Source organism: Lycium ferocissimum, chromosome 4 (assembly GCF_029784015.1).
Source record: "Lycium ferocissimum isolate CSIRO_LF1 chromosome 4, AGI_CSIRO_Lferr_CH_V1, whole genome shotgun sequence".
In the NCBI taxonomy this organism is placed as follows: domain Eukaryota; kingdom Viridiplantae; phylum Streptophyta; class Magnoliopsida; order Solanales; family Solanaceae; genus Lycium; species Lycium ferocissimum.
This window is the reverse complement of record NC_081345.1, coordinates 23,741,117-23,752,892: the sequence shown is the minus strand read 5'-3', so window position 1 is coordinate 23,752,892 and position 11,776 is coordinate 23,741,117. Positions and strand designations below refer to the sequence as shown.

General features: G+C 36.2%; 2 protein-coding genes across 2 annotated transcripts in view; one reads left to right on the top strand and one right to left on the bottom strand.

Annotated features, from left to right (window-relative positions):
* The first annotated feature begins 1,191 nt into the window (after positions 1 to 1,191).
* Positions 1,192 to 4,022, top strand: LOC132054481 (1-aminocyclopropane-1-carboxylate oxidase 5-like). Its single transcript, XM_059446480.1, has 4 exons — positions 1,192 to 1,392; positions 1,878 to 2,104; positions 2,707 to 3,032; positions 3,618 to 4,022. The coding sequence occupies exons 1-4, from the start codon at positions 1,288 to 1,290 to the stop codon at positions 3,908 to 3,910; spliced, it is 951 nt and encodes a 316-aa protein (XP_059302463.1). The 5' UTR covers positions 1,192 to 1,287; the 3' UTR covers positions 3,911 to 4,022.
* Positions 4,023 to 6,712: 2,690 nt separating this feature from the next.
* LOC132051865 (NAD kinase 2, chloroplastic-like) overlaps positions 6,713 to 11,776 on the bottom strand; it is a 15,418-nt gene continuing 10,354 nt past the window's right edge. The window contains exon 8 of the mRNA XM_059443117.1: positions 6,713 to 6,919. Within this exon, the coding sequence (XP_059299100.1) occupies positions 6,716 to 6,919 (204 nt within the window). The 3' untranslated portion in view covers positions 6,713 to 6,715. The remainder of the gene's footprint in view (positions 6,920 to 11,776) is intronic.

The following is an 11,776-nucleotide window of genomic DNA, read 5'->3' as shown; positions in this document are numbered from 1 at the left end:
TCTAACATGTTACCATATTTATAAGCATTATTATCATATAGTTCTTTTTCTTTCTTAAAAAAGAAATACGCAAGTTTTACTATAGCAATTCCTTGGCGTTGACAATACATTAGTAGCAGTATTAAATTAGGGGAACTAAAAAAGTCAACATGTCCCTTTGCCCCCAAACTACGCCTGCAAATTACTTTATTTATAAGATTGCTTACATGTCAAATTATGACGTGTGTTTAAAATAAAATAATATAATAATAATAGTAATATAGTCAAAGGCCCAGGACGGCAAGATAAGCTGTACAGTCAACATGATCTACTGTTAAACCGTTAGTCGGCAGTCATCTTAAGAAAATTTATTGGTGAAATAGAAAAAATATTGCATAAAGACAACGATCTATGTTATGATTAATCAAGAAAATGTTTTCATAAATGGTCAATTTATTCTCATTAAAACGTCAATAAATGTCTAAATTATAAATTAAAGACTTCATTTGCATCACTTGCATGCGTATTTCGAGTTTTAAATTGTCATTTACGCTAAATTTAGAAACATTAATGATAGTTCTATTTTTAAAAATATTTAATTTCCTTTTTTATGTATTTTACTAACTTCATGTTCTTAAATTGGAATTTTGAATTCATTTATATGTAACAACAATCAACGTACCAACAAGGGTTGTGGTGAAATGGATAGGATCACTCCACTCTTAATTAGAAGTTTTGGGTTTGAGCCGGATTGGGTATGGTTATGAAAAAAATCCAGTTAGGGATCGCTTCTTCCTTAAATGGGTCTTACGCTAAGAAATCATATTAATGCGCCTAATACGCGTATGCATAAAATTACTTAAAAAACAAAAAAAGAAAGACAACAATCAACGTGTAGGATCGTGCATATAAATAAATAAAAAGGTTACATTGCTAATAACATTAAAGTATTAATTTAATCAATTATTTGGCGATGATCATGTAATTATAACATATCATCACTAGCTACGTAGAATGCTTCTGTTGTGGGGGAAGCACTTACAAAAAACATTGAACTTGTTTTTAATAATTCTAAGTATCGTGTCACCGTCCATTTACTAATTACCTTACTTTTACTGTTGCAATATATTACTCTTTATTGTTCTTTAATTTTAAAAATTTGTCATTGAATAACGGGAGACTATTTTTAGCTATAAAAAGGGTGTTGGCAATATTTTCTAGACCATCAAACTGCTACAATCTCTCTTGTTGTTACTCTCTATTTTCTAATTTAGTCTCTGTTTATTCGTTGTTGTTTGTTACTTCAAAATGACTACTATTCCGGTGATTGATTTCTCAAAGCTTGATGGAGAGGAGAGAGCCCACACCTTGGCTCAGATTTCCAAAGGCTGTGAAGAATGGGGATTCTTTCAGGTACTTTTGCAATTTTTTTCTTTGTTGTGAAAGTTCATGCATGGATATCTATTATAAAAAATATGGCTTGTGTTTCTATAATTTTCTTTCTGTTGGGGTCATCATCTGAAGGCGTATAAGTAAAAGGAAAGTAATTTCTTGATTTCACCCTTCCCCCAACTCAGACAATGCAACCCCCTCTTAATATTGACGATAACATTATGGTGACCTCACTCATGAAAATGGGCCTAAAATGTTCATTCATCTCTTCTTTTTTTTTCAAATTCTTTTTTTCTCAAGTCTGGATAAACAAAGAGGATTGCAGTAGGCTGATAGTCAACATAAATCTAGTTAAAATTTTGATGAATGCTTACCATGATGGCATGGTCGGCGAAAATTCATATAATCTACCCCAACTTGTTTGAAATTGAGGCATAGCAATATTACTCGTTAATATTATAATGTTAGTAAAGTAACAAGGGAATTGGGACAATTTGCGCATGCAGTTAGTGAATCATGGAATTCCAGTTGAGCTGCTTGAAAGGGTGAAGAAGGTATCTGCAGAATGTTTTAAGGTGGAAAGAGAGGAGGCTTTCAAGAATTCAAAACCAGTCAAGTTGCTTAATGAGTTGGTGAAGACCAAGAAAAGTGGCAAAGTTGAAAATGTTGATTGGGAAGATGTCTTCCTTCTCACTGATGATAATGAATGGCCCTCCAAGACTCCTCAATTCAAGTAATGATTTTATATATTTCCAAGCAAAGCAAATATATATGAATTTACATGTCTCTCACAATTTTTTATTATTATAATATTTCCCTCCATTTTTCATGATCTCTTGAAATGTTTTTAAGAGTAGAACAAAAACTTTACATTTTAATTTCCTTTTCCCTTTTATTTAGTATAAAAAAATGCATCTTGGCTGGATTAACGAAATGTTGTTCCATCCACTGACAACAGTTTCCATCAAGAAAATTATGGATTAGTTTCACCTAGGGCCACTAAACTTTATCCACTATAATATTATTATGGTACTAGAATTTTTCCATATTACTTAACTTTTTATAAGGTCACAACACTATTTTTGTCACATTACTCAACTTTATCTTCTATGACAGTAGAATCACCTTAGCTTGATGCAAAAGTTTTATCATCGTAAAGGGTAAATATTCAATTACTTCAGCATGACAAATTAACACTGAAATTTTACTGTTATAATAAAAAAAGTTTGACGTGTGAAATTAACTTGGAAAATTTACTGCATGATAATTATCTGAGTTTCTTTTACATTCAGGTTAAAATTCATGACGAATTTATGTGATTTTATAAATTAACAGGGAAACAATGAAAGAGTATAGATCAGAGCTGAAGCAGCTAGCAGAGAGAGTGATGGAAGTGATAGATGTTAACTTAGGGTTATCAAAAGGATACATCAAGAAAGTCTTCAATGAAGGTGAAAATAATGGTGCTTTCTTTGGGACAAAAGTAAGCCACTACCCACCATGCCCACATCCAGAAAAAGTGAATGGGCTAAGAGCTCATACTGATGCTGGTGGTGTCATTTTGCTGTTTCAAGATGATCAAGTTGATGGCCTTCAAATCCTGAAAGACGGCGAATGGATCGATGTTTTGCCTGTTCCCTACGCCATTGTTATCAACACAGGTAGTCATTCTTTTCTTCAAAAGACACAACAGTCAAACCTCTTTATAATAACATCGTTTATTTTGATATTTTTTATTTACCCTCAACATTAATATAGTGAGCCTTCAATGAAAAAGAGAAATGTGCTAAATATCATCAAAGCATAAATTAGTCAAATGAGTCTAGTTATTAATATCGCTTGTAAAATAGAAAAAAAAAAGATTATTTTAAGTTGGTAACCTGGTAAAATAGTAAATAACATGTCAATAGAGGTTACGTTAAACTATATACTGATAGTATGAAATTTTTTTACACTATCAACATATAACTGAAATCCATTTTAATATTTATGCATCATATATATAGGGACATTTCTAATGAAATTTTTCCCTACGCGGTTGTAGTGTTAACATAAGGGATCCATCTGAATCCATTAATTTTGGTTCAAACTCTGTACAAATAATCATGGATTTGACTATGCCCCTGAAAAGTCTAAAATTAAGATTAAGAAGGAGGGACGACGGAAAAAAAGCGCAAAATATTCATGTTCAAAGTCATTATTTAAGCTCAATTGACTATTGAATTTGATTTTCCTTCTCTATATAGGTGATCAAATTGAAGTGCTTAGCAATGGGAAATACAAGAGCGTTTGGCACCGTGTTTTGTCAAAACCAGATGGAAATAGGAGGTCCATTGCTTCATTCTATAACCCTTCATTGAAAGCCACCATTGCTCCTGCACCAGAGCTACTTGTGGATGATCAGAAGGATATTAAGAAAAATGAAATGGAATTAACTACTACTTATCCAACTTTTGTGTTTGGAGAATACATGAATGTTTATAATGAGCAGAAGTTCCTTCCTAAAGAACCAAGGTTCCAAGCTGTGGGAACAGTGTGAACAAGTCTAATAATTATTTATATTTATTTTCACTTTTGTTGCTAGTATTTTGTTCGGGATGTTTCAACCTTCATATATATAAATAAATAAAGTCAGTACGTATTAATTTTGAGTCTTCCTTTTATTCAAGAACTAAAATCTACTCCGTTTATTTTTACTTGTCACATTTCGGTTCTCGAAAATCAATTTGATTAATCTTTAAAGCTAAATTAAATTAGATTAATTCAATATTTTAAAACTAAAATATAAATGTTCGAAAACTATACGAAAAAAATACTATAAGCTGCAATTCTTCTCATATTAATATGATGAAAAACTACATCTTAAAATGTTTATCAAAGTCCATATAGCTTGACTCTCGAAAAGCAAAACATGACAAGTAAAAGCGAACTGAGGAAGCATTTAACTAATCAACTTTAAGTTTGATGTGATGTTTTTTTATCTTCGAACTAGCTTTTTAACTATATTGCTTAATTAATACTTTAATGTTTTATTCCACTATGGCTTAAAATTAGTGCATATCTGTACTTAAGAGGTACTCGTTCAATTCAATGAAGATATAGTAGTTTTCTAGTCTCACTCCATGTTTCCTTAGACAAGATATAAAAGCGAATGATGAGATTTTAGTTAGTTTGCATTGGGATCCATAAATAGAAGTAAATTAAATATCAGGCATCGAAAGAGTAAGCAGGGAAATTAATTAGAGAGTGTTGACTAGCAAGGTGTGTACGAAAGGAAACGGATTAGTTATTTGTAGGTTTTAAGAGCATTTGACTAATCTCTGATCTGTCGTCTTTGGCTTTGGCCAACTAAACAAAACAAACTCACCATCATAAATATATTGGGCATTATGATTTAAATAGCCAAAATAATTTCACTATCCTAAAATTTAAAGGCAGCTCTTGAGTTCTGTGTTCACGAAATAACTACATTTTTCAGTTTCTTTTCCTTTCTGTTATTACTTAAAAGCACTTAAAAAACATTCAAAAGCTTGACCGAACACTAACTCTCCGAGATAAGCACCGGTTTAAAAATAAAAAAAAAAAAAACACTTTCAGTTCCCTAATAGCTTTGACTAAACAAACTGTAAGCGCGAAAGGAAGAATATTGTGAGCCAGTAAACTCGAAGAACATCGGAAAATATTAGAGCAGCTCTAGAACTGGGATTAATAGACATCAAGGAAAATAACAATAGCAAAGCTTAAAGATTGGAAACATTGAATTCTCGAGTTCCTCACAATGGGTGGTCCCCAACATAAAATTCTCCAGACATATATTTCAGTATTATTGGTGCAGGATGGTTGAAATGGAGGCTCGCTTCCGGAGTGCTGTGTGACAAGAAAGTGCCACCAAAACTTAAGGGCAAGTTCTACAAAGTGGTGGTTAGACCGACTCTGTTGTACGGGGCAGAGTGTTGGCCAGTCAAGAACTCTCACGTGTAGAAGATGAAAGTCGCGGAAATGAGAATGTTGCGGTGGATGTGTGGGCACACTAGGAGAGATGGAATCAGGAATGAGGATATCAGGGACAAGGAGAGAGTGGCATCGGTGGAGGACAAGATGCGAGAAGCGAGGTTGAGATGGTTTGGGCATGTAAAGAGGAAAGGCATAGATGCCCCAGTGCGGAGGTGTGAGAGGTTGGCTATGGACGGTTTTAGGAGAGGTAGAGGAAGGCCAAATAAATATTGGGGAGAGGTGATTAGGCAGGACATGGCGCAGTTTCAGATTACTGAGGACATGACCTTAGATAGGATGCTGTGGAGGGCTCCGATTAGGATAGAAGGCTAGTAGGTAGTCTCGCTTCTTTGTCGTACTAGTAGGCGAGTTTTGCTCTACTTTTTATTGCCCTTTGTTTCCTGCTTTTATGTGTTGGGTCTTGTCTCTCCATGCTGTTTTATCATGACTTCTTTGCCCTTGTTTTCTCTCATTTTCGCATTGCTTTGATTTACTTGCCGGTATCTGACTTTTCTCCCCTTGTTTTCTTGTTTTCTTTTGAGCCGAGGGTCTTTCGGAAACAACCTCCCTACCATGTTGGAGGTAAGGTCTGCGTACATTTAACCCTCCCCAGACCCCACACTGTGGGATTCAACAGGGTATGTTGTTGTTGTTATTAGCTCAATGTAAAAGGCATAAAAAGTTTGCTGTTAAAAATAGAGAGGAGAATAAAAAGTGACAAAAGCCCACCACATTTTTTTTTATGACAACGGAAACCGCAGCCGCTACCCTTTAGGTGCCACAAGGTAAACCTCGATCCCATGCAATAGCTTGCAAACCACACAGAAAAGATAACCCGAACTAGGCAAGTCCCGTGCGACGAGCTTGACTCAGAAGGCAAATTCTCTGCTGTCGTAGCAGGGGTTCGAACCTGAGACCTCCATTATGAAAGTTTACGCTCAACCAACTCAGCCACCCTTGCGGATAAAAGCCAACCACATTTTAATCAGGTAAGTTGAGAAACTTCAACAAATTCTTGATGAAGTTACATCATTTGGGACCATGACCAAGAAGCACTAGTATCTCAACCAGATGCGTAAAGATTGGAACTTTATAATTATCATATGAAAATAGCTCTGTACAAATTTCTTACTTTGAAAAATAAAATAAATAAATCAAGACAGCTGAAAAAGAGGGTATAACCTAACTGCATATATCACAGCCAAACAGTAACTATAACCGTATAGACTCTCACTACTATAGCAATTCTCTTGCTCTTACCAATATGGCTGTACACTACTTTACACGAACGAGAGGACTAATCTCAATAACTTCAGAGTGGCTTTGTTTTTTTTTTTTTTTTTTCATCACTTCAGAGTGCTTTCTGGTCTAGTCTTTCGTTCCAATTTAGACAACGAACCAAGCTATGAAACCAATCACCTGTCTGATCAGACTTGTTAACTGTAGGTAGTGGATGCTCGCTCATATATATGCGAACAGAATCTCCTCTAGAGAGTTGTTGCCTTCTCTTCCCATCAAAAGAGACCCAAGCATTGCTACGTGCATCCTCTGGTATCTGTCCATATGCAAAAAAAAAAAAAATTATAAGATTCTTGGAGGGTGATGAAATGAGAACGACAAAGGAGAAGCAAAGAATCTGGAGGAGTCAATAAGCTTTGAGCTTCCCACAGAAGAGACCTCACTGCAGATACTGCAATACTTGAGCAGTGTCATGACACGGATATCAAGCGACGGTATCTTGGTGTGGGCCGTTTGGACGTGTATTTATCAAGGAACTAACCCATATAGTTGTGATCTAAATTGGTGCTTTTAATGATTTTTTTTTTTTTTTTTTTTTTTGATAACCTGGTGTCCGGTGTCCGGAACAAGTTGCCTGCACCTTGACTAATTCCACGGGGTACATGTTACCTCCCCAACCCCCAAACACAGGTACCGGATAACTCTTTCCAAGGTGCTCTTGATATGTATTTCCGTAATTATATTAACTGCTCTAAAAGAAGAAATTAACATAAATATTTTTAGTTAACCTATTGAAAAGGATTAAAGCTTCAATTAGCATTTGAAATGTGTACAGTTTGAAGAAAGTGTTTCACATATTGGAATCGGAGTGCTTCATTCTCCAACTGCATTTTTCATCAGAATAGAGACCATACATGTGGAAGCTGTTGAAGATAATAATTAAGCAAATACAAGTTTGCTTTCTTACAGTTGAAGCTTTTAGATGAGATGACCACTCACCTCAGCCATATCTGGCCAACAACTGAACGCTGGTATCTGTGAATAGGATCTCTATCATAACCTCTTCTGCATCACTTCAGGGAACTATCAACACCACCAGCCCCTTAAGTTTGCAGGAGGATTATGAATTCGACACCCTTATGCAAATTCTGGCTCAATGAAAATGTCTCTTATCCCTTGTATAGGTTGCTTTGGTGTTTATATAACCAGCAGCCCCTTTCTCAACATAATATCGTATTTGGTTGTTATATCCATCCAACCAAAATCATACTTCTCTGAATGTTATATTAGAGCTTCTCTCAACTTTCTCTCTAAAAGCATCCTCTTCAACTTCATTATCCTACGCAATCTCTTTCAGTTCAGCAGTAATTATATCTGGCATCTTTGCACCTACTAGTTCAAGATCCTCTAGTACCGCAAAACGGGTCAGGCTAACTAGGCCCAGTTGCGTTATATTTCACTAGCATAAATAGTGGCCCCTTTACTATTGTCACTACTAGTACCTAAGTCCTAACTCTATAGGCTTGAAATTTTAGCAAACAACAACCCCTGCTTAATACGGGAATTCAAAGAGGAGAATAAGAACATCTGACTACCATTGATTGAAAACGGTTGTTACATACTCTCCCATGCTGACTAGTACTTTCTTTCCACCAGCTGCTCCAACCAATGTTAAGTCTGCCTACGCCGACATCTTTTATAAAAGCAGCTTTAATGCCTTTGCGCTAAACTTGCTAGAGTATATGGGCATTAGTAGCATCTTCAATAATGAAAAAAGTTTATCATGCAAAGGTTTCCGTCATTAAACAAGTTGCTCGATCTTGCTAAGCATTATGAGGAGTTAAGACTTCTTATAGAAGATTCCCCAATAGTTCTCTTTCATTAGGGCTCAAGAAAAACAGGCTTCAAACTGAGCCCATTCTGATTCACGCACAATGTGTGATGCTACTAAACCGTAGATATTGATGCCGAGGAGATTCTGGAAGTGAAACCTTGAACTCCATTCTCTAGTAAGCCTTGTCAGGCTTTGTTACTATATCTAAAGATTTTTTCCTCAGCCTTTTCCTGCTCTAAAGCAGTACTCATCCCTTGCCAATAATAGAATCGGCCTAAACAAACCACTTCGAACCAGTTTAGCCATATTACTGCTCAGTGCTCACATTAAAAACAGCTGTAGACCTTTTCCACAGCAACAAGCCAACAACCATATTATGTAAAGGGAACGTTTGCTAGTTAACTGCACCTTCTAAGATACACCAATTTAGCTGATTCACAGCTTAGGTTTAAGAGACTCTTATTCACAGGTGCAACACCTAGGGAAGACCTGAACAAACATACTTGATCTATATAGCATTTAATCCAACTCTTTGTTCTATACTTTGCAATATTGGACTCCAGATCTAGCCTAATGACTTTGAGGAAAAGAGTCCATCAATGGACAGCATATCACGAAGTTTTAATTTTGTTACAACATACAATGTACGGGAATGAACTTCACAACCTATGTCCTCACCTATTGCAAGACTTGTGACCTGACGATAAATTTAACAGGATGTATCATGTATGTTCCCAAAAATAACTTGATCCTTCCTCACCTTTTTCTATAACCTTCTTAGTTTGCTTCAACATTTAGCTTCCTCTATATTTTTCTAATTTTCTTTCATCCCAAGAGATATACCATTCTGTAAAAAATTATTAGGCTTCCCTGGAAAATTATATTTAGATTTTTCTTTCATGACGGAGAAATCTGTCTGGAGCCATCCCTTTGGGCCAACTGCAACCTTAAAAACTCGGGATGATGGGCACATCCCTCTACTCTTCCACTTAAATTTTTAGAAAAATATGTAGTTCCTGGTATTTTTTTTTTTAATTAGTTGAAAATTATATTTGGATAACACTTAGTTATTATTATATGTATATAAAAGGAAAAGCCAAGACAGCTAAGATGATATACAGGAACTACATATTTTTCTTCCCTCTTATATGTATTAGTGATATATATTTCCAGACATTGTACCATCGTCTACAAATCCATGAAGCTGAGGAATAAGATTAGCAGCACTAAAGAAGGAATAAAGCTCCTATTCCTCAATTCTCTCTCCTCTATCCTAACTTTTCTTTCCCAACGGATATTTCCACTCACCGGTAACGGTAACATGGGATCTGCTCCGGCAGGCCACCATGGTCTTATCGGCGAAGATTCCAGCTCTACTACCAGACCCACCCCATCCACCTCTCTCACAAGCTGCTTTCCCCAATCTCCCATCAAAAGGAGGGCAACCAACTCTATTCCCTCCAACTGCTAACATTAACCCGGTACAATTTCCACCTCAAGTTCCAAAATCCAACAACCCTATCCCACCCATCGAAGACCCAGCTCAAAATTCGTATGCTACTGCTCTGGTGTCGAAAGATAAAGAAAGAATCCGCCTCCAATCGAGAGGATTTGAACTTATCAACGGCAAACCTACTGTGATTTTTAAGAAAAGGAGAACAAATTACTTGCCCAAACTTGCAAATGGACGATAATAGGTCAGGTTACCCGCATCCGCCCTTCCATTGACGTTATTCGCAACGAATTCACCAAAATCATCCCCGCAAGAGGCTCAATTAAAATTGGGGCCTTTGATATGAGGCATGTGTTTCTAGATTTTGACAACAAAGAGGACCACTTAGAGGTTTCTTCTAGAAATTGTGACTTTTGAAGGGGATCATATCATGCAAATTCTCACTTGGAGTACAAAGTTTAAACCTGTGATGGAAACTACTCATACCCCTGTCTGGATTACTCTCCCAGGACTCCTAAGGCACTACTATGAATGGGATGCTTTGTGCAGAATCCTAGCCCAAGTAGGAATTCCTCTTGCTATGGATAAAGCCACAACGACAAAAACGAGGCCTACTACTGCTAAAATATGGGTGGAAATTGACTTGATGCAAAGTTTAGTTCATGAAATCAATATCCACATATTAAATAGTAATGGCAACTTAGATATCATCAACCAAAGAGTGGAATATGAAAGTGTTCCACCTTTTTGTTTTCACTGTAAGGTGCCAGGGCACCAAGATAACATCTGCAGAATTTTGCACGTTGAGCTAAAAAGTGCCCCCAAAAGGAATGAAGTTCAACATATACCTAACAACCATCATTCTCAAGGTCCTAATGGATGGAAAAGAAGAGAACAGATAAACCTCCACAATCTCTCCCTCAAACCAAATATGTTCCTACATCTGTCCCAAACAATAATACGAACCAGTTGGCAAACCAGAGAATATCAAAGAACAAGGGGAACTCTATGGAAGTTACTACTCAAGATGAAGAATGGAAAACTGTTAGTAAGAGAAAGGGCAAAGACAGTAACATCAACAACAATGTTAACCCTTCAAAAAAACAAGGGATTGAAAGATCCAAAACTCCCAAAAGTTCTTTCAGGGGACAGAATAGCTTTCAGAGTTTGACTAGCAATGATGAGACAAATACGTCTGTAGCTTCTTCAGTCAACAAAGGGGTAGATTTTAACATGGATACTACTCCAGTGGTCTGTCCAGCAGCTACTAATCCCAATGGTATCAAAAGATATGGAAGAGGAATGGGGACTGCAGCTAAAAAGAACCAGAACAACATGACTAGCGTCTAAGATGCACGGACTCGGGTGCGGGTACCCGATACGGGTACGGATCCGAGCATCGGATTAGACAAAATCTAAATTTAAAGATTCTGGGGTGCGTATCCAGTTATAGATACGTGTGCGGGGATTCGGCTAGGAAAATTCAAAATTATATAAAAAATAGAGCTATAAAGATATTATAAATTTGACTATTATATAATTATATTTCAAGTACTTAGATAGTTTAATATTAGTTATTGCTCCTAAATTAATATTAATACGTTAAGTGCTCTTAAATTCTCTCATTCTAAATATAGTTATCTAAAATGCTCAATTATTCTTCTATGTCATTTTTCTAAGTTATTTCAATTCATTATCAAATTACCTTGTCTCAAATCTGTCTTATTTTTAATTTCGAGAAATCAAAATCTCAAATTTTCCCCCCAAATTTGTCTACAAACTCCGGTCAAAGTATCTGAATGTAATTGACCGTATCCCGGACGTTCTCCATTCCCGCGCCCGACCCGTGTCGAGAAGGGAACGGCACCCAAAATGGCGAGACCATG

Excerpts from the sequence above, each read along its gene's own strand:
- LOC132054481 (XM_059446480.1), top strand. The coding sequence starts at position 1,288 with ATGACTACTATTCCGGTGATTGATTTCTCAAAGCTTGATGGAGAGGAG. Across the intron at positions 2,105-2,706 it reads TCCAAGACTCCTCAATTCAA|GGAAACAATGAAAGAGTATA; the intron begins GTAATGATTTTA and ends ATAAATTAACAG. Across the intron at positions 3,033-3,617 it reads CGCCATTGTTATCAACACAG|GTGATCAAATTGAAGTGCTT; the intron begins GTAGTCATTCTT and ends TTCTCTATATAG.